Source organism: Choloepus didactylus, chromosome 2 (assembly GCF_015220235.1).
Source record: "Choloepus didactylus isolate mChoDid1 chromosome 2, mChoDid1.pri, whole genome shotgun sequence".
NCBI lineage: Eukaryota > Metazoa > Chordata > Mammalia > Pilosa > Megalonychidae > Choloepus > Choloepus didactylus.
In genome coordinates this window covers 115,419,801-115,443,346 of record NC_051308.1, presented here as the reverse complement: position 1 = coordinate 115,443,346, position 23,546 = coordinate 115,419,801, and the positions used below count along the sequence as shown (strand labels likewise).

The window sequence follows — 23,546 nt, the reverse complement described above, 5'->3', positions numbered from 1 at the left end:
AGGCAACCATAATACACTTCAGCAGTACACAATTCCACTACAGTGGAATTAGAAGTGGCAGTCCAATCATTTGAAGTTTTTCTACCTTCAGTACCCAAAGGAGGAAAAATAATCCAGCAGGTGGCAGCAGGAAAACAATTATCTTGGATTTTGGTGGTGGGGGGGAGGGGGTAGAAGGCAGATGTGTGTGGGGATATTTGATGGACTTTCAGGTTCTAGGTTCCCTTTCTAGAACTCAGAAGACATCAGGATGGAGGATAACTAGGCTATCTTGAGGGCTATAAAACTTGGATATTTTCCATACCTCTTCATTTATTCATTCTACAAATAATTCTTGAGTCCTTACTATGTAGATTCACAGCGAGGAGCTGGAGATATGAGTGAACCAAACACAGTCCCTGCTCTCTAGCAGTTTACAGTATGTTCAGAGACAGTTCAGAACCTCCGGGGTACTTTGTTAAAACTGAGTAGAATTAGTACGAAGACTAGGCCATGGGAATGGGGGAATTTCTCTGTGCCTCAATGCCCTTTGGAGCATAGAAAATCGAGAGTTGGAGGCTAAAGGCTTGAATCGCGGGAAGATTGTAACATGGTCTAACTGCTTTCTGTGGGTTTTTTTCGACAGGTCCCCATTCATTCATTTAATAAATATTTATTGAACGCCGTCACTGTGCTCAGCATTGTGTTTAAAGCAAACAAAACGTAGGAGATGTGTATAAAATGTCATTCGGAAGACATGTACGCACGTTAAACTAAGTAGTAAACAAGGTGGTAAGATTCTTGGTGGCATGTCATGTTTTGTGATAAGCAACAGTTAAACGTCTCTGACTTTGCACCAGTGCGTCTCTCCAGAGTTCTTCCATGGACTGTGAATTTGAGACGGCTGAAGCCACACAATCTTAACTGAACTTCAGAAAATTCAACCCAGAGCCTGCAAAGGGGGAATCTAAATTGACCCACCGAGCCACCGTAGGGGAGGGGAGATAAGGGGAGCTAACCGAAGCGCGCCAGTCTTCCACCGGTGGATTCGTTAGGGCGTGAGCAATCCACAGCACACGGTCGGTAGCAGCCTTTCGATTGGCTCCGCTGCTCTCAGGGGCTGCCATCCACCTCACCGAGAGGGCTGGAACGCTGCGAAGAACAAGAACAGGCGCATGCGCAGTGCCCGGATTTCCCTGGACACCCAAAGTGGAGGCCTGGGGTTGGGCGATTAACAGGCTGTGGCTAAAGAAGAGGGGGGAGGGGCGGTCGCTCCGGCGAATTGATTACACTTTCTTATTCCTTTGGGATTGGTTGGTCTGAACGTGGGGTCGGGGCAGCTGGCTTGAGCCTAGTCCCTTGTGGAGGTGGAAAGTAGCCTCCTTTGGAAAGCAGCTGAAGTTGCACAAGACGTGCGATACGGGAGCTCTCCCCCGTTGCCAGCCGAATGGTGTGGCCCTGAACTGGTTCGGGAGCCGGCCGTACGTGTTTGAGGGAGGCCCCGGAGGGGGCGGGGAGGTGGCCCGCAGAACGCGGGTTCTGTGAAGATACGTGGAGAAGATTCGACTCCGAGAAGAGGAAGAGCCAGATTGAAAGTAAACGAGGGCGCCGAGGGGGTGGGGGCTGCCAAAATGGCGACGGCCTCCTGTGGGCCGTCGACGGTCGGGTTTTCATCTGATTCCGGGGTTCCTCCCTGCACCACGTCCTCAGGTAAGCAGGGCGTGGGGAGGGGGCTGGTGACGGCTGTGCGATGGGAGGAAGAAAGAGATCTGGGAGGGCACCTTTAGGTGGGGTGTTTAAGAGGTTGCCGGCAGGAGGACAGTGAACTGAGCTTTCAGATATCTGGAATTTCTGCCAGATAGGGGAGTCTGAGGAAAGGGTGGTTTTGGTTGAGAAAAGAGAAGCTGTCGAAAACGTTGTCTGTCTTCGAGGAGACCGGGTTGAGCACTTTGAGAGGGAAGGTCAGGAAGGGATGGAATTGAAGGTGGGGGTAGGAGGGAAACCAAATGGAAAGTAAATGGAGGCCTGATAAGTAGAGAGGAATTAGTGTGAGAGACAGAATTGAAGTTGATTGCGAGGTTAATTGGATAAACAGTGTGGAAGACAGGTCATGGAACTGAAAAGGTATTGAAGAGTTACGGGACTCTTCGGATTCTTGGGGAGTTAGGGAATCGTGAATTTTCTTGTGTGGGAGTTATTGAACCCGTCCTTTCCCTTAGAGATGCCCACCATGCGTCATTACTTCTCACCGCCCTCCGCCCTCAACCCCTTACACAGACACACGCACGAGCACACATACCCACTGTCGCTAATATTCTCCTTTGGTGACTCCCATCTCCAGACTGCACAACTTGGGGAAGAAATGGAAATTTTTTGAGAGAGCTTGAAGATTGTGGAATATTAGAGTCAAAAGACTCTAAAAACCGACGAGGAAGGTGAAATAGACTCGAATTGCAATAGAGACTAAGGGAAGTGATGTTGGGAATTGGGCCTGAGGAAGAAAGATGGGGTGGAGTGGGGTAGCTCTAAATGCTGTGGGGGGATATTGCATAATAGGAAATGGACTGGAACATTGCTTAGGATGTATCATGAAATTGAAACTTGGAGAGTGGAGCCAGAAAATATAGAGAGCTCAAAGTAGTTAGAAACGATTGAAGTTTGAGGGAGGATTGAGGAGCCAACAAGAAAAGCAACAGACTGTGTAGGAGGGAAGGGGGGGTGAGAAGGGAGCTTTGAGTCAGAAACCGTTCTAGAGGTTCTATCAGAAATGTCTTAATGTCCCACAGTGACTGTACCCTCTGCAATGTGAGCAGGAGAGACTGCCAGATGTTGGATGCTTTGCTTGAGATATTGACAATTCTTTAGGCCTGGTATTGCCTCCTTGCCATTTTGAATTGGTTCCACCTTTCACATTGCTAGCTCAGATGAGTGAATACCTAGTTACAAATATTTTCTTCCTAAGCTGCAGTTTTATTTATGTATATCTATTTTTAGTGTCTTGAGAGGTGATTTTTGCCTTTCCTATACAAGCATTAGAAGGTTAGAATAACTCACATTGCATTCTAAACTTGAAGAAGGATAAAATAAAAGTGACAGGTTTTTATTTAACAGCTCCTTAATTTGAACCTCCTCCCTCATAGTAATCCAGAAAGAAGAATAGTTGTTTGTGTTCTTTAAGCAGACTTCTTAACCATCAAATCAGGTGTTTTCTCTGTTAGAAACCAGGTTAATCTTAAGAACCATGTGTTTATATTCCAAAATTTGTTTCAGCCTCCATCTCTTGGAGGTTTTGACCAGGTAGAAAGGTTTAGGAGTAACAAAGAAATAGTTCTTTGCCACTTAATCGATACATCTTCCTCCTCTTCATTCTGTACTATTGCACATGGTACTACTCTTTTTTTAGATGTCTCTATTTGATATTTTTGTAAATTTTTATGTTTTCTGACAGGTCCTTGGGGCTTGCAGTTAATATTATAGACCATGTAAATGTTTTTTTTCCTATTGTGTTTTCACCAGAAAGTCAACTGTTAGGTTTCAATGATTCTATTATTTTCATATGTGAATTCAAGGTTTAAAAAATGTCAAAAAATTAAGAGCTCTAAATTCTTTTTTTCACTTTTGTTTCCTTACACCCTCCATTTGCTACCACTTTGGCAAATAATTTAAACAATTGGATTCAACTGTGTTTAAATTAAGAAAAAATTCTGTTCATAAATATACCTAAAAACATTATGGGATTATTGTGTGCAGATACACATTGTTGTCTTTCTTTGTGTGTGTATATCTGTGTTCACTTGGATTTGGCCTTGTATTACCCTAATTCAAGGTTTAATAATGAGGGGGTGATACATGGGAACTCTGTATTTTATGCATGATTTTTCTGTAAATCTACAAGTATTCTAGTAAAAATATTTTATATTAAAAAAAAAGATAAAAAGGGTTTTGTTTGTGATCAGAGGAGAGTGCTTTTCTGTCTGGATGGTACCTGGGGAATTAGGAAGTTGGCAGGAATAAGAGTTGGTTCATGATTTCCTAAATTATTCAAGGCTAAAAGTCTAACCTTGTAGATACCTTGTGTATGTATGTGTGTTTGTGTGTTTTAATCATCCTAAAACCAACTTACTGTTCTTAAATGTTTAGGTGAGCACTTAAGTTTTGATGAAACTCTGAAATTCTACAGTCAAGGTTCTCTGGCAGTACTGAAAATAGATAACAAAATAAGAATGTCAGAGTTTAGTGACAGGTTGACTGACAGAGTCTTAGAGAAGCCACTCCTAACCTTTAGGGGCTCCGAATCTTTTGGCATTCGAATTAGGAAGGTGCGGTTATTTACAAGAGTTTTTCTCTGCTAGTATTAAACCCTTGTCTAGATTGTTTTACCATCAAGCCATGCTTGGTCTTTTATGCTACTGACAAGTGAAGTACAGAGGATAGAGCAAATCCTAAACTCTAAGAGATGTTTAACATCTTTTCCCATTGGAGTTAATGACCATTTGGGGGAAGGGGTACAATTATAAATGAGTATCAATTTAATAGCAGCCACCATCATATTGCTAGTTCTTACATTTTGGTTGCTAATAAAGGTGACCTAGTTTGCCAAGTAGACTCAGCTTTTTGGTGTGTGTAAAGGAATTTTATTCCTTCCCTTCCTTTTTCTCCCCAATCCTCATTATTTGGACAGTTGCAGCACTTAATAAAATCATCCCTAATGAGATGCTGTTGACAGTGTGATCATCTGTCACAGCAGTGTCAAGAACCGCTTTTCCTGTCTCTAGTTTAATTTCCTTTGGTCCATCAAGAACTTGAAATTCAACCACTGAGTCCCCTTTTTACTACCATGAGAGTAAAGAGTTTCTGTTTTTGAAACCTGCTTTGAAGTTAGTGGAGGGATTAGCAAGGAAAGTTTGAATGCTAAAGTGAACATTGCTCCCCTGAAATAAGAGCTTTGTGATAAAATCATGTGTGACTCCTCTAAGGAAAAGCAGTTGAAACCGTAGATGATCACAAACTGCAGCTCTTTCTGCTTCAGATCACAACATTTCTGAAATTGTCACCCTTCACCTATACGATTTTATCATAAGCACAAATGATTTGACGATAACTTTATAGCTCCTCTCCTGACTTTTTTTTTTTTTTTTTTTTTTTACATATCTGCTGAGGGAGATGCCAAAGAATACAGGATTGAGGCATTTTTGCTTGGGACCTTTATAATTGGGCCAGCCTCATTAGTTCATGATTCTGGGGGCTTTGTTCTTCCCAACAGTACCTCACCAGTAAACTCAGCTGTAATCTGATAACCTGGCATGGTAGGGGTTCTTGTTGAGGGATTTTTGTCTGTGTTTTTTGTATACTGTATAAATCATTTCTAGGCTGATCTCTTAACCCTTCTATTCTTGTACCCATGTGAAAAATAGTGTTACTTAAGCCACTTTGCTGGAGCAAGAAACTGAAATTTGGACATGTAAAGGAAAGAATGTTATATAGTCAGAATCTTAACAGATCCCATTTTGGCTGATACTTTAAAAGTAGGAATAGATTTTTCTGTTTACTCTTTCCACAGGAAGGTTTGACCCCTCTTCTTTTGTTGGTTTGGTAGATTCTACAGAAAACTCTCTATAGTTTGACAACAGAACGTCATTGTTTTTGAGTGACCATTTCTGCCATGGCTGCTTAAGCCCACTGTGAAGTATAATTAGTCTTGTAGGTATAGAGTATCTGATACTAATTGGTAATGTGTACTTGCAAGTTAGCTTTGAATATCAAAATAGTATATTTTGCTTGTTAGTTTCTGTGGGCTCTTCTGGGCTCTTATAAAACTCTTTTGATTAATACCTTTGTTCAAATCTCACTCACCTAATAGTTGTTTACTATTTTATTGGTCTGTTTTTTTGTTTTATAATATAATGGAAACTAGCCTGTGAAGGTGAACAACAGAGATAACACTGGGCCAGAGACAGAACTGGGGAGAGGGAAGGTGGTTATTTTATCCTTTAAGCTGGGTATTTTCTTTCCTAGAATTTTGGGATATTCTTACTTGGCATAAAGAAAGCAACAAAAAGACCAAAGTTGTCTGTTTCTCCTTCTGTCTTCTTTTACTGTGTGCATTTTCTTGACTACGAATTAAAGTGTACTTCAGGAAGTATGCTGTTTCCTGATAGCCTGGCAGAGGAATCTCTGTCTTTTTGTGTTCCAAACCCAGTCCACTATTCAGGCTCAAAGAGTAAATGTTTGGACTAATGATGTTTCCTAGAGGAAACCCCTTCGTAGCTCGTTTCCCCTATTTTACCTCACTTCTCCACCCTTTCCCCATCAAAAGAGAGCATTGTTTAGTTTCTTCATAGGTGTTGATCCTGTTTTGTTCATATCTCATATGGGCTCTATTGTTTCTTTTACTGTTTTCTGTTTGACATGAACTTTTTTTCCTATTTCTTTTTTTTTAACTTTGTCTCTAATCATTTTTCTTTCTCCTGTGAAATTCCAGTCTGTTTATTTTTAAAGGCTATATACAATATGTATTAACTTATAAACATCTGGTTCCTGTAAAGTCTCCTTGTCTTTGGGATCTGAAGAAGCCTGTGTCAAAAAAAAGAGGAGGTCAATTTCCACTTAGGGAGTTCAAAAAATCTGCTTACTTGCTTTGTATACTTAACTGAGCAATATACTTAAACCAGAATGAGCATTATCCCAGAGGATCAGTGATTTTGAAAGGGGTAGGCTAAGGGCAGGTGGGCAAGGAAAGTAGGGAAGAGGCGCTTTTTTTAGAATATATAATTGGTTAGAGTAGACTGTATTACCTTTTTTGTGCATGGTATTGGTAAACAAATCTGGTAAACATCAAGGTACTCATTTAAGAAACCATTTAAAAGGGGCCTGATGGCAGAGAAGTAACTTGACCGTATCTCTCATTTTCTTGGGAGTTAGTTGCCTTGAATGGCATTGTTAGGGCAGTTTGTGTTCTTTATGACACTCATTAAAATTAGGCTTTCCTTGCTGAAATATGTACATTGTAATCTAGTAGGATTCATTACTTTTTTCAAGATAGATGGGACTAGATTTGGAAATAGAATTGGAAGGTGGCAGTCTGCCCCAAATCCCAAATTCCTCTTGCCATAGGTGGCTGTCTTAGTCAGTGTTCTCCTGGGAAACAGACAGTCTTACAATGTAAATATTATGAGATTTAATATAGGAATTGGCTCCTATGACAATGGGGAATTGGCAAGTCCAAATTTTGTAAGGCAGGCCGCAAGCTGGAACTCCAGTGAGATTTTCAATGAATTCCCTAGGAGAAGCTGGCTGGCTGAAGGGGAGATGGAAATTCTTCAATTCATCCTTTCTTGTCCCTTTCAGTCCACTCTGGCAGTGCTTCTACTCATACACATTTAGCGAAAACCTTGTTGGTTTGAATGCAGTTCACAGGGCTCTAAACCATCAGACGACAGAGCTTCCTACAGAGTCTTCCTGCTTAACTGCATTTCTAATCTTGACCTTCTCTGAAATGGCTGACTGGATCCATGTTCAGTTAAAGCCTCACATGGAGCACTGTTCTCCTGGGACTCACTTTCTGGAAGCTCAGGGAGGTCCCTGATAGAGCCACATCTAGCCCTAGTGTCAAAGCTCACTGTCTGGATGGGCTCAGAATTTTCCAATCAATCAACTTCTGATTTCTTTGTGCTTGAGTTCAGTTCTCAGCTTATCCCTTTCCTCTCACATTTTACTATAAACTGCCAAGAAACCAGGCTGCACCTTCCACATTTAGTTTGGAGATCTCCTCAGCTAAATATCTAAGTTCATCGCTTTCAAGTTCTGCCTTCTATGCAGCATCAGAACTCAATTTCGCCAAGTTCTTTGCCACTTTAAAACAAGGATTGCCTTTCCTCCAGTTTCCAGTGACATTCATCATTTCCATCTAAGCCCTCTTCAGAAGTACCTTTAGCATCCATGTTTCTACCAACAGTCTCTTCAGAGCAGTGTAGGCTTTTTCTCTCAAGCCTCCTAGCCTCTACCCATTACCCAATTCCAAAACTGTTTCCACATTTTCAGGTACTTGCAAAAGCAGCACCCCACTTCCCAGTACCAAAAACTGTTTTAATTTAGTTTCCTCATTGCTAAAACAAATACCATGCGATGGGTTGGCTTAAACAACAGAAACTTACTGGCTTATGGTTTTGAGGCTATAAGTCCAAAATCAAGGTGTCATCAAGACTGATTTCTCCCAGAAGACTGGTATTCTGGGCTGGCTGTGGATGATCTTTGATCTGTGCCTTTTCTGTCACATGACATTGCACATGGGGGCCTCTCCTGGCTTTTCTCTTATCTTCTGGGTTCCCTTGAAGTTCACCTTAAGACTGTTCCCTCTGGCTTTTTCTCTCTCTGTGACTTTCTCTATAAGGCCTTCAGTAATAGGATTAAGACCCATCCCAACTTAGCTGGGCCAAATCTTTTCTTTTTCATGCAATTTTATTGAGATATATTCACATACCAGATAATCATTCAAAGTATATAATCAGTGGTTTACGGTATCATCATATAGTTGTACATTCATCACCACAGTCAGTTTTTTTAATTTATTCAGTTTTATTGGATATATTCACATAGCATACAATCATCCACAGTGTACAGTCAGTCATTCACAGTACCATCATATAGTTGTGCATTCATTACCACAATCAGTTTTTGAACATTTTCATTACTTTAAAAAAATAAAATATGAATAAAAATAAAAAAGAACACCTAAAACATCCCATCCCCCTTATCCCCCCGCATTATTTATTTATTTTTTGTCTATTTTCTTACTCATCTGTCCATACACTGGATAAAGGGATTGTCAGTCACAAGGTTTTCACAATTATATAGTCACACTGTAAAAGCTATATAGTTATACAGTCATCTTCAAGAATCAAGGCTATTGACATGAATGGACATTTGCACACCAGTGTTTATGGCAGCAGTATTCACAATTTTCAATGGATGGAGGTGGCCTAAGGGTACATCGACTGATAAATGGTATGGTGAACTGTGGTGTGGAACATTGAGCAGTGGCAAGAAGGAATGAAGTTGTGAGGTATGCAACCAGGTGTATGGACCTTGAAGATAGTATGTTGAGTGAAATAAGCCAGAAACGAAAAGACAAACATTATAACACCTCACTAATATGGACTAAATATAATGTGCAAACTCTGAGAATTGAGCTGGAACTTCTGTGTGACACTTGAAACTCAGAGCTTGTTACTGCAAATACTTTTTATTCTCTGCCTAAACTACTCTGGGATGTATCCAGGCTTCACACTAACCTGTAAAACCCACCAGATCTTACTCCCTATTCAGGGTTCCATGTAATTATGGCGTTCTAATAAACTCACCATACAAGTTAAATTATATCATGTGCTACAGAAAATATAGATTTTGCACCAAATAAACATCTTTTCCTTTGGTCTCACACAGAAATTGAAATTTTAAAACACAGTCAATATTGTCCTTTACCCTCTAGTCTGATTTGCCTTAGTCCTAACCAAATCAGGTTCATTCATAAGTCTAATTGAAGACTGATCTCTTTTTTCAGGTTTTTGAACAGTTGTTGTATGGGGTAATTCTGACTTTCGTGGGTGCAGAACTCTAACTCTGAATCTCAGGTGTCACACAGGTACTTGAAGTCCAGGGAACAACCAGGTTATATACAAAGAGCTCAGCGTCTCAGAATTTAGAAATAACTGTAACAACTCAGGAATAAATGTGACTGCTGTAAGAGCTTACAATCAGGAATCTTTACAATAAGCCTTCCCCTGATAACTATTCTCTTGAATTCAATTCTCAGAGATTGCACATTATATTTAGTCCATATTAATGAGGCTTTATAATATTTGTCTTGTCGTTTCTGGCTTGTTTCACTCAGCATACTGTCCTCAAGTTTCATTCACCTAGTTGTATGCCTCACAGTGGGCCACATCTTAACAGAAGTAACTTCATCAAAAGGTCCCATTTACAGGAGTTCACATTCACAGGAATGGACCAACTCTAAGAACATGTTTTTCTAGGGTACATAGCTCCATACCACCACAGTTGCTTATCCAGAAGACCCAGGTCTTTTAAAGAAATACTTTGACTTTTTTCATAATTTTAACCAAAGTTTTTGTGCCAAGGGATACACATTTGAGACCTGAAAAAATGTTTAAGTTGCCCTTATAGAACTAGATGCAAAAGTGTATCACCAGAAGGAAATGTGGAGATGTTTTAGTTTAACCCCCTCATTTTCCAAATTAGGAAACTGAGGTTCAGAGAGATTGTTACTAGTGGCAAAGATGTTGCATAAGAGCTGTATATCTTCTGGATGAGTCTTAGCAAATTTGTGGCCCATTCCTTATTCTCAGCTGAAGTGACCCCAGGACTGGTAGAACAAACTGCTTTTGAGCTTTCTCTTCTAGGAGCATCCTTTGCCTTTCTGACTTTGTCTTGGAAGATCCTCAGGAAAAATTGACACATGCTAGGAAAGAAAACTTAGCTATTCTCCGTGATGTGGCTTGGTGTTCTTAACTTGCTTGGTTCAGTCATTTTTGAGGGTATAGTGATGGTACAATTTTTTTGTTATTAACTTTTACCATGGTAACATATATGCAGTATAACATTTCCCATTTTAACCACTTTTGATACAATTTTTTTTTTTTTTTTTTTACTATCTCTTAGAGCTGTGTGCTCAGAAATACTTCTTAGGAGGCAGGCTGACATTTCAGACACATTTCTGAGTATTTTCACTTAGAGAACAGGTTGTGCCTCCCACCTGCAGTGGTATAGCTAGAATGTCTTTCAGTATTCCAAGTTAACTAGGACCAGAGAGATTGCTTCAGATGGTGCCACAAACTGAGTGCGTTTTTGTTTTGTTTTGTGGGGTTTTTTGTTTGTTTGTTTGTTTAAATCTCTGGCTCTCAGTCTTATCAACCAAGAGAAGCATTTTGTTTTTAAGAGGTCTACTTATCTGTTTGTGCTCTATGTAGGAATTATTGGCACATTTACATAGCAGTATTGGTAGGTCATTATTGAGCTGGGTCTCTGGGCTTGCTGCTTCTGTGACTTGTTCAGGCAAAACTCCAGTTGTCTGAGGAATGCACATCTGGTCAGTCTCTAGCATCTCCACATTATATGTGTACTTCAAATACTGAAGTCAGTCACACATTGTCTCTTAGTTTCTCATGTGGTAGATGATGTCATCTCGTCTCTGACGGAAATACTTCTGCTCTGAAGTTGCAGGGAGAGGCTCTGGTATTAAGGCCAATTCTGTTTTCTTTACACATTGGTGGAAAAAACCTCTTCCTTCAGAGCTATTCACTGTCTAAAATATCTTCTTTTAAGGTCCAACTCATTTCTCCCTCTGAAGTTTGCTTTTTCACATTTCTCAGAATTATACTTATATTTTTCTATTCCTCTTCATTTTTTCCTTTTTCTCAATACTGAATCTTGTCTCCAGAGGCTCAGAGGCAAATTTATGGAGAATCATAGTGGTGTTTTGCTAGGTAACCAAAAACCAGCCCCCTCCAGTACCTTTTTCATTGCAAATGCAATCCAGAGTGGGGCCAAGCCAAAAATGGGGTGCTTCCTTAAAACTAGTACTGAGTTACTCAGAAAAATTTGCTGTGGCATAGCATGATGATTCAACTTTGTATTTTAGCAAGAATTGACTGGGTTGTTTACACTTTGGCACTTGACTTGACTGGTTCACCTGTTCTAAAATTATTTTAATAACATTAAAGATTTCCTGGCTTATTTTCAGAATTTAGAAGCTAGGTCTTTTCAGTTTTTCAAATCTTGCATTTAGGAGATATGCTGAAATTAGGTGTCCCTGTTTTATAGGAGAATATTGATAATATGAGGGAGATGAAATATATGCCTTTTCAGAGAGCCTATCATGTGCTGATATAAGTTTGTTTCTGATTGTATATGCATCTCAAAATAACATGTAGTTGAGAAATATGTAGGTAGGAGTTAATGCTTATTTATTTGTAGCTTGGGATTGTCAGCAGCATTCTAGGCATTTTCTTTTCATATTGTCATATTTTTCCTTCTAGCCTGTCTCTGCATTCATGAGTTTGAATTAATGTGGTAGGGTGGGATTGATTGCAGACTGTATGTGGGATTGTTCAGTAGTGGTTTACTGGGAAAAAATGGATTATGACACAAAGAAAATGACAGTAAACCATCCCTGCATTTCTATTTTCCTTTTTTTTAACCTCTTTTTTTTTTTATTAGAGAAGTTGTGGGTTTACAGAAAAATCATGCATAAAATAAGAAAATACAGGGTTCCCCTATACCACCCTGTTAGTAACACCTTGCATTAGCATGGTACATTTGCTACAATTGATTAAAGCACAGTTTTGTAATTGTACTATTAACTATAGTCCAGGATTTACCTTAGAGTTCACTCTTTGTGTTGTACAGTCCCATGTTTGTTTATTTAAAATTTTTATTCTAGTAACATATTTACAACCTGAAATTTTCCCCTTTAACCCATTCAAATATATAATTCAGTGCTGTTAATTACATTCACAATATTATGCTACCGTCACCACCATCTATTACCAAAACTTTTCCATTATTCCAAATAGAAACTGTACGATTTAATCATTTCTTTTCTTCAGTTGTTAAATTTTCTATGTAATATACACATTGAAAATATTTGTTATAGAAATACAGATAGAGAAAAATAGAAACTTAAAGTTACAAAAATCAACTAATCCCACCATCCAGAGATTTTTTAACATCTTGATATATAATCTTTTGGACCTTTTCTATGTGTACAAATATATGTAAATTTATGGATAAATGTTCTGTTAAAGTGACATCATAATGTATAATTTTTTATCTTTTTTCACTCAACAATTTATTGTGAAATATATATGTGTATATGGTTACATATACTCCATTTTGTGGCTACACCATAATTTATGTCATCAATCCCCTATTGTTTGTTGAGGTCCTTTCTAATTATACCTGTTATATACAGTGTTGCAGTAAACATCCTTGGATATGCATCTTTGTCCACCTGACCTGTTATTGCCTTAGTATAAATTCCTGTAAGTGTGGACTACTAAATCAAATTGCATTTATTTATTTTTTAAATATTCATTTTATTGAGATATATTCGCATACCATGCAGCCATAGAAAACAAATCGTACATTCGATTGTTCACAGTACCATAACATAGTTGTACATTCATCACCAAAATCAATCCCAGACGCCCTCATTACCACACACACAAAAATAACCAGAATAACATTTATTTATTTTTAAGGGTTTTTTTTTTTTTGCTAGATATTGCCAAATTGTTCTCCAAAGAGTCGAGGGCTGGCCCTAAACTAAAATGTATGTGCATTCCTTCTTTAAAAGGTTAGAAAATCACTCTATGGCTAAATGGTTTGGATCCAAGTTTTGTGACCACCTCTGGAATTTTTCTGCCAGAGTTTTTCTCCTTTTCCCGTTTTTGGACATTTGCCTAGAACTGCAAAAAAAAAATCATCTCGCATTTGACTGCTGCTGAGGATCAGGCCAGATCATGTTCAAATTTTAAAATTTTAGAGTTTTTTATTATTTTTATTTTAAAAATATACTTATCTACTGTAAGCAGGTAGAACCCCCAAAAGTAGGCTATAACTTTCTGTCTTTCTTCACTTAGGCTTCGACTTTCTATGCTGTGGGGTCAACCATCCGAGAGGTAGAACTGATGTGTGTTTTGTGCCCATGAGTGCATGAGCTCCTGGCAGTAACTAGCAGCTAGCTCCTCTTCCCTGTAACAGTTGCAAACTTTTTGTAGTGATAGTGTCTGCAGTCTTCTGGGAAGGTTGTAGATATTTTACAAGCAATTATTTGACTATACTTCTCTTATCCTGCCCCCCCCCCAAAAAAAAAGCTATCTTAACATATCTTTTTCATGGTTTCCCATTATAAGTCTTTTGTCTCCCTCATAATCTTCCTGTAACTTCAGTTCATTTTGTTTCAGTAAACTATTCTCAGCCCTTTTCCTTTTTGTTTTCTGCTACACCTCGTTTCCCCTGACGCTTCCCATACTATAGATGGGGTTTCATGATTCACAATGATGATAATAATTGCCATTATTTATAGAGTATTTATATTAAGTGCTATACATGATTTTTCTCATTTAATTCTCTTAACACCCTATGAGATACATGTTACTGTTTCCACATTTTGTAGATGAGGTAACCAAGGCCTAGAGAAGTTTTAACCAACTTGCCAAGATTACCTAGTTAGTAAATGATGGGTCCAGTATTCAAACTGATATGAGAGTCCACTTCCTACCCATTATTCTGTTATTACTCCCCTCACTAATCTGAAAGTCTGTGTGTAAACTAACTTGGTTTTAAACCAGATTAATATTTGTTGTTGAATGGGTACTGTTGGAACGAAGAGTCCTTGGTGAAGAAAAGGATACTACAGAAGGGAACTTCCCCTTCTGAACTTGAAACAAAAATCTTAGCTCCACTGTCCATAGTATGTGGAATTATTGATCATTCTTTCAGAAAATATTTTATAATTTAATGTGGACTTACACCAAGGATTGATAACTGATTCTGTGGTCAATGCCAAGAATTGACAAAACAAAACAGACAAAAGAATTTGCCTATGAAACTTGCTCATTTTATCCAACACAAATTCAGTAGTCCATAAGCCTTATGCTTTTAATCAGAGCAAATCATGGTCCCACCTACACCAAAATGAAAACTCAAATCTGAGATCAATGGAATTAGAGATCGATGGACTTTTTTATGGAAACAAAAAAGTACTTTATACTACTGGCGAGGTCCTAAACATCTGTAAAACTGTGAAAACTACTCTTCTCAACTATCAGAATTGAAACAGTTTCTGCTTCTCTAGAATACTGATATTCTCTAATTCAAAACAAGGATAACTTCACTGAAAGAGGTGAAAGGTACCTTCACACTATTCTTGCCAGTGACATTGGTGACTGCTTTTTTGTTAATTTCATTGACAAGAACTTAAAGGACTGTATTTTTTTAAATTCATTTTTATTGAGATATATTCACATACCATACAATCATCCAAAGTATACAATCAGTTGTTCACAGTAACATCATATAGTTGTACATTCATCTCCCCAATCTACTTTTTGAACATCTTCCCTGTACCAGAAAAAGTGAAAAAAAAAGAATAGAAAATAAAAGTAAGGAAGAACACCCAAATCACCCCCCCATCCTATTTTTCATTTAGTTTTTTGTTGCCATTTTTCTACTCATCCATTCATACACTGGATAAAAGGACTGCGAACCACAAGGCTTTCACGATCACACTGTCACCCCTTGTAAACTGTGTTACTATACAATCATCTTCAAGAGTCAAGGCTACTGGGTTGTAGTTTGATAGTTTCAGGTATTTGTTTCTAGCTATTTCACCTCAGTAAAACCTAAAAAGAGTTACCTGTATAGTGCGTAAGAGTGCCCACCAGAGTGATGTCTCGACTCCATCAGAATATCTCAGCCATGGAGACTTTGTTTCATTTCATTTCGCATCCCCCTTTTGGTCAAGAAGATGTTCTCAATCCCGTAGTGTTGGGTCCAGATTCATCCCCTGGAGTCATGTTCCATGTTACCAGGGAGATTTACACCCTTGGGAGTCAGATCCCACATAGGGGGGGAGGGCAGTGAGTTCACCCGCTGAGTTGGCTTGGCTAGAGAGAGAAGGCCACATCTGAGCAACAAAGAGGTACTCGGGGAGACTCTTAGGTACAGTTATAAGCAGGTTTAGCTCTCCTTTAACCTGTCCTGTTACAGAGGGCTCGGCACATCAAACTGTCAGTCCTCAATGTTTGTGAGAACATCAGCAACAATCCAAGTGAGGAAGCCCAACACCTCTACATTTTCTCCCGGCTCCTCACGGGGGTCCTGCATATATATTTTTATACTCTGCCCAGATTACTTTGGGGTGTGTTGCTATTTCACACTAACCTATGCAAACCTACCAGGTCTCACTACCTATTAAACGTTCCAAGTAATTATGGTATTTGAACAAACTGTATGAGTGAATTGTTTAGGAAATCAAGCTCTTGCACCAACTAGCCATCTCTTCCCTTGATTTCACACGGAGTTTGAGGTTTTAAAACGCAGTCAGTATTGTCATTTACTCTTTGGCCCCATTTGCCCAAGTCCTAACTACATCGACTTCATTCTTATCTCTAGTTGAAGTCTGGACTCTTTTACAGCTTTTTTAACAGTTGCTATATGTTCTAATACTGACATTCATATCTGCTGAGTTCTAGCTCTGAGTTTCAGGGGTTATGTAGATACCAGTGTTCTAGAGACTAAGCAGGTTATACACAAACGATCAGCATCTCAGAGTTTGGAGATAGCCATTACAATTCAGGAATAGATTTGACTGCTGTAAGAGCTTAGAATCTAGGGAAGAGGACTGTTTTTTAATTCTCTGTCAATGAAAATGGAAAAATAGGTTTCCTTGTCCCATGGGAAGGAAGGGGTACCTCAAGGGAAGAAAATATGTGCTTGTATTGTTCGTTAGTAGTTCTGAGATTTATTTAGTTTGTTAGAACATTTCAATTCCCTTGGTGCTTGTTTTGTTCCACCTAGACCCTAGGTAGCCAGGAAATTGAATCGGAAGAAGAAAGAGAGATGAACTGGGGGTTAGGAATGTGGATTCCAATTCTGGTTCTGTCACTACCTTTGCTCTGTGATTTTGAACATATCCCTTTTCCTCTGTGTTCCTATTTATTAAAAAAGAGGATTAGACTAAAAAGTTCAAAGGCCCTTTCTTTTTTTTTTTTTTTTTTTTTTTTGAGTTGTAGATAATTTTTTTTTTTTTTTTTTTTTGCTTTTCAATGCTTTTATAAAACTTCATATTTTGTGGTATTTCAAACTTACAGGGCAGTTGCAAAATAATACAAAAATAATAGAGAAATCTCCAACATACCACCTACTCAGATACCTGGATTTACCAATTTTTAACATTTGCCACATTTGTGATATCATCTATCTACCATCTATCATCTATTTTCTTTTTTTTTTTTTTTTAATCATCATTTTATTGAGATATATTCACATACCACGCAGTCATACAAAACAAATTGTACTTTCGATTGTTTACAGTACCATTACATAGTTGTACATTCATCACCTAAATCAATCCCTGACACCTTCATTAGCACACACACAAAAATAACAAGAATAATAATTAGAGTGAAAAAGAGCAATTGAAGTAAAAAAGAACACTGGGTACCTTTGTCTGTTTGTTTCCATCCCCTACTTTTCTACACATCCATCCATAAACTAGACAAAGTGGTGTTTGGTCCTTATGGCTTTCCCAATCCCATTGTCACCCCTCATAAGCTACATTTTTATACAACTGTCTTCGAGATTCATGGGTTCTGGGTTGTAGTTTGATAGTTTCAGGTATCCACCACCAGCTACCCCAATTCTTTAGAACCTAAAAAGGGTTGTCTAAAGTGTGCATAAGAGTGCCCACCAGAGTGACCTCTCGGCTCCTTTTGGAATCTCTCTGCCACTGAAGCTTATTTCATTTCCTTTCACATCCCCCTTTTGGTCAAGAAGATGTTCTCCGTCCCACGGTGCCAGGTCTACATTCCTCCCTGGGAATCATATTCCACGTTGCCAGGGAGATTCACTTCCCTGGGTGTCTGATCCCACGTAGGGGGGAGTCAAAGGCCCTTTCTGAATGATTTTTTCTAACATCAATGGATATTGATTTGTCACCTTGAAAATGACAGCTACCTTCCTTTGTCTATGAAGGAGCTAAGTTCTCAGCTTGGTCTGTTTAAAAATCACCTTTCATTAATAGCCATAGATTTCAGCTAGACTGAGAATGACCAGGTCAGAATTTAAATGGAAAAAAAAAAAAAAATCCCAAAATAAATGTACCCTTGCTCCTTCAGGCGTTTTGCATTCTTTCTTCTTTCTGCAGGGGAACTGGGTCTCTAAATTGCCATGATTGGCTATTACTGACCCATTCCAGCATAGGTTATTATTATTTGTTTTCAGATGAGCCTGTTTGTCTTGGCTTTATTTTTTGCTTACAATAAAGCCAAATTAGCTAGTTGTTTAGAATGTTTCTTGGTCCAGGGCCTATTAATGAAGTAGGAGTCCCATTGTCAGGGACATGAATTGGGAAGTTAGTGGAATATAAAAACAGTTTCACTGTTAGAACTTCAACCTTGAAGCTTACTTTTCCCTGAGAAGACCTTTTAGAAAAAAGCCGTTCAGATAAAAGTTTAATTATCTAGACTCATTTTCTTTTCTTCTGTTGTATTTTTTTTTCTCGGTTTTATTATGAAAATTTTCAGATATATACAAAGTAGAGCGAATAGTATAACGAACCTCCATGTACCATTATCTGGCTTTAGCAGCAACACCTTGCCAATTTTGTTGCATCTACATTTCCCCATTCTCTCACCTCCACTCCCTGGAATATTTTAAAGCCTGCTAGTACTTGTGTCATTTCATAAGTATTTCAGAATGTAATTCTACAGATAAGGACTCTTTTTTTTCTTAAGGGGGATGGGGATTGTAATATAACCACGATAGCATTGTCACATTTACAGAGTTAACAATAATTATTTCATTTCTTCTTTCAAGATTTCTGTCTCAGAAATGTCTTTTTACAGTTTTTCTCCTTTAATCAGGATCCAAACAAGTTTCATACATTATATTGGTGGATATGTCTCTTAAGGCCTTAATTAAAATAGTTCCTACTCCTTGTAAGTGTTGTCTTGAAGGTAAATGAGATATATTTGTAAGTTTTTAAAGTGCTATACAAATATAAATTGTTGGGTCAGAGGAGAAAAATCACCCTTCTAAAAATATACCAGAGTTCCAGTTTAGTCTTGTAGTCAGCATTAAGGAAAAATAGGAGAAGGTGTAAATATTTGCCTGAGTGATGGGGAAAAAAAAGGAGAAATAATTCAGCATTAAACTGGTGCTGAGATGTATTAAAATTGAGCCAATGAATAGAAGCTTGTTTACGATCTTCTCTATAGCATTTATAGCCAACCTATCAGCCCATATGCTGGGTTTGAAGATACCCATCCTTGGGTAATGTGCTATCTTCTCTTGTAGCATATGTCATATTTCCTAGTATGGACCAGTAATAATATAGACATTTTTATGATGATCCTTCAGAGTCTTGGCCTGGATGGGGAGAGGCAAGTCAAAATGCTCAGGAGAAAGATTCTCCCTTGAGGAAGAGTAAATTTTAATGTTGGAACTCTTCCCCATATTCAGTTTCTCCACTCATCCAAAAAGAGAAAATTGTAGGATAATAAACCTTTCAGAGTATTTTTCACAAAGATGTTAAAAATCAGTTTTTTATTTTGAAGAATATTCTGGTCTCATCCTTAGGGATGAATCTCATTCCCCTTAAATACTGTCTTAGCTGGCATTACTAGGTTGCTATGTTGAGTTGGTTTTGAATTTTTCTTTTTTCCCCTTTTCCTTCTATTCCTTTTCTTTCTTTTTTTTTTTTTTTTCTTTCTTGGCATTGTTTCCCACAGTTTTAAAGTGCTTAGGTATTTACAGAAGAGAAGGCTTGATTGTGAGGTGAACAGGTGCAGTGCTGGTGACTTTTCAGTCTCGTGGACTTCCTCAGTAGACAATTTCTCATTGACAGAGCCTTCTTGGGCCAAGTGGTCAAGCCTTAGCAGATGGTACCTGGTTCCCTGTACTGCCATTTTGCTCTTCACTGAGTTTCTGGACCATGCTGGGTGTTAACAGCAACATTGCTAAAATTCTCTAGGTTTTTTTCCATCTTCCCTTCCTGTCTTCCTTAGCAGACGGATCTCTGATCTGTGCCCTAGGGCCGAAATAGCAGATGAGGAGGAGAGTAAGTCATGTGACCCATTTTTTCTCCGTTTGCCACTTGATCTGTGTGCTATTCTTTAGGCCCCAATATTTTTTTTCCGGCTTTTCTTGTTGTGCTCTTGGGATTAATCCCAGCTTTTCAGTTGCAAATAGCTAAGGACTTGGCTCCAAAATTCCACTGAGTGACGTCCTCCCACCATCATTCTGGTACTTTGCAAGAGTGTAACAACCCTAGAGCTACATGTTCTGCATAATACAACCACAAAAGATAGTAAAATAGAACTTTTTATAGGGAGTAAGAAAGCCCCACGCCTGCTCTCTGCCTTGAAATTCTTATCTGCTTTTCTGTTCATTGCTTAACCTTGTCCAGTGATTCCTTGCAAACAGAGGAAGTTATTTTCTAGGTGGTACTGCCAGACTAGGATTGGAATGCTTGATCCCCTTCAAACCCCTTCCTTGACCTGGGATTTGAGAGGAAAGGATGGGCCAAGGACTTGACCAAGGAGTCCAGAATCAGTTTGTCTTCTCAATTGAAAGCACTCTGTTTTCCTCATTGCGAATCACTGAATCTGTAGTTGCTTGTGTATGTGAATATGTTTGGGACGGGTAAGGGGGGATGAAAGGTTTTGGAGGAGCCAGTACCTTGGGAAGCTAATTAGGATTTTGTGAAGTTATTACATTCACAATGTTATGCCACAGTCACCACCATCTATGACTAAAACTTCTCCATCACCACAAACAGTAACTCCATACCAATTAAGTATTAACTCCCCATTTCCCACCCCACCCATCCTCTGGTAACTATATTCTAGTTTCTGACTTCATGAATTTGTGTATTCTAATTATTTCATATACGTGAGATCATGAAATATTTGTCCTTTTGGGTCTGACTTATTTCACTCAACATAATGTCTTCAGGGTTCATCCACGTTGTAGCATGCATCAGAACTTCATCCTTTTTATAGCTGAATAATATTCCACTGTGTATATTTACCACATTTTGTTTATCCACTCATTGATTGATGGACACATGGATTGCTTCCACCTTTTGGCAATTGTGAATAATGCTGCTGTGAACATCAGCGTGCAAATATCTGTACAAGTCCCTTCTTTCAGTTCTTTTGCGTGTATACCTAGAAGTGGCATTGCCTGCTGATATGGCAATTCTATACTTAACTTTCTGAGGAACTGCCAAAATGTTTTCCATAGTGGCTGTACCATTTCACATTCCCACCAACAATGTACAAGTGTTCCTGTATCCTCTCTAACACTTATTTTTCCATTTTTTAAGTCATTGGCCATTTTAGTGGGTGTGAAATGGTATCTCTGTTTTTTTTAATTTTTTAATCATTTTTTTATCGTAGACTATAACATATATATGTAAAAGTGATAACTTTCCAAGTGCAATTTAACAAGTAGTTAGCAAATTTCAAAGAATATTTTAGTTTACAATTCCATACTTTCAGTTATTTCCCTATTATGAAATATAACATATATACAAAAAGGTAATATCTTTCAAAGTATATTTACTTATTAAATATATAGGAAATTTCCAAAGTTATTATGAGTTATAGTACCATAGTTTCAGTTATTTCCTTACTGTGAAATTTAACATATATACAAAAAGGTATAGCTTTCAAATTACACTTTAACAAGTAGCTATAGAACAAATTTCAAAGGATGCTATGCATTAGAGTTCCACCACTTCCATTTTTTCCTTTTAGCTATTCTAATACCCTAGCAACTAAGAAAAAGAAAATTATATAAAGATTCACTATTCATAATCCTTTGTTAAATTTCGTCTTGTCTGTTGCTACCGCTTCCTCTAGTTTAATCACTTTCCTGAACTTCAGGGATGTCTAGGCAGTAACAATCCTAACCTGAGTGTTCATGTTGAAAAGGAGTATCAATTTTATAAGCCTCATTGTGGTTTTGACTTGTGTTTCTCTAATGGCCAACCATGTTTGAGCATCTTTTGATGTGCTTATTTGACCATTTGTATATCTTTGGAGAAATGTCTACTTAAGTTTTTTTCCCCCCCATTTAATTGAGTTGTTTGTCTTTTTGTTGTTTCAGTAGCAATTTTGATCATAAATCTTGAGTTGTCCCAGCTTACTGTTCCATAGAAGCCTTAGTTTAAAGCGACAGCCCTAAACTTACCTAGTCTTTAACCCAGCTGAAGTAAACCTGCTTGAAGATGAAAAGGTATAAATTATTGGGCTCTGCTAGAGAGAGGTAAGAATGAGAATTGGTCTTTTTCCAATTTTTTTTTTTTTTTTTGGTCAATTTTTGCAGTGCATCTTTTTGTACTATTTCTTTTGCCTCCTTTTCGGGAAGAGAGGAATGAAAACTATCTATTTCCCTTTTTTGGCACCTTGCCTCACTATGGGTAAGGAGATTTTGCTGCTGTACTTTTTTTCTTCTTGTAGCATCCCATAAGTTTTGATATGTTGTGTTTTCATTTTCATCTGCCTCGAGATATTTACTAATTTCTCCTGTAATTTCTTCCTTTACCCACTTGTTGTTTAAGTGTGTGTTGTTTAGCCTCCATATATTTGTGAATTTTCTGACCTTCTGCCTGTTATTGATTTCCAACTTCATTCCATTAAGATTTTAGAAAGTGGTTTGTGTAATATCAACATTTTTAAATTTATTGAGACTTGCTTTGTGACCCAACACGTGGTCTATCCTAGAGAATGATCCATGAGCACTTGAGAAAAATGTGTATCCTGATGTTGTGGGGTGTAGTGTTCTATAAATGTCCGTCAAGTCTAGTTCATTTATGGTACAATTCAACATCTCTGTTTCCTTATTGATCCTCTGTCTAGATGTTCTATCCATTGATGAGAGCGGTCTATTGAAGTCTCCAACTATTGTTATAGAGGTATCTACTTCTCCCTTCAGTGTTGTCAGTGTTTGCCTCGTGTTTTGGGGCACTCTGGCTCAGTACATAACTATTTATGATTGTATGTCTTGATGAATTGTGATTATATTAACCTTCCACTTTTAACTTGTTTTTGTCCTTGCATCTAAAGTGAGTTTCTTGTAGACAGCATATAGATGGGTCTTGTTTTTTTAATCCCTTCTGCCAGTCTATGTCTTTTTATCGGGGAGTTCGATCCATTAACATTAAGTGTTATTACTATAACGGCGGTACTATCTTCTACCATTTTGTCTTTTGGATTTTATATGCATGTCTTTTTTTTCTCTCTCTCTTTCTCCTTCTACCCTTCCTAATAGCCTTCATTCCTAAACTCTTTTCCACATGTCTTTCTCCTGCCTTTTCCTATCAGCCTGTAGCACTCCCTTTAGTATTTCTTGAAGTGCAGATCTCTTACTTGCAAACTCTCTCAGTGTCTGTCTGTCTGAAAATATTTTAACCTCTCTCTCATTTTTGAAGGACAGTTTTGCCAGATGCAGAATTCTTGGTTGGCAGTTTTTCTCTTTCAGAATCTTAAATATATCATACCACTGCCTTCTTACCTCCATGGTTTCTGTGGAGAAATTCATACATAGTCTTAGCAAGCTTCCCTTATATGTGATGGGTCGCTTCTTCTCTTGCCATTTTCAGAATTTTCTCTTTTTCTTTGACATTGGACAGTCTGATCAGTAAGTGTCTTGGAGTAGGTCTATTGGGATCTGTTCTGTTTGGGGTATGCTGTGCTTCTTGAATCTGTAATTTTATGTCTTTCATAAGAGTTGGGAAATTTTCAGTGACTATTTCTTCT

The 23,546-nt window shown here is 38.1% G+C and overlaps 1 protein-coding gene across 1 annotated transcript in view; it reads left to right on the top strand.

Annotated features, from left to right (window-relative positions):
* The first annotated feature begins 1,174 nt into the window (after positions 1 to 1,174).
* The window catches only part of PIP5K1A (phosphatidylinositol-4-phosphate 5-kinase type 1 alpha), a 57,505-nt gene continuing 35,133 nt past the window's right edge, over positions 1,175 to 23,546 (top strand). The window contains exon 1 of the mRNA XM_037826014.1: positions 1,175 to 1,689. Coding sequence (XP_037681942.1) covers positions 1,611 to 1,689 — 79 coding nt within the window. The 5' untranslated portion in view covers positions 1,175 to 1,610. The remainder of the gene's footprint in view (positions 1,690 to 23,546) is intronic.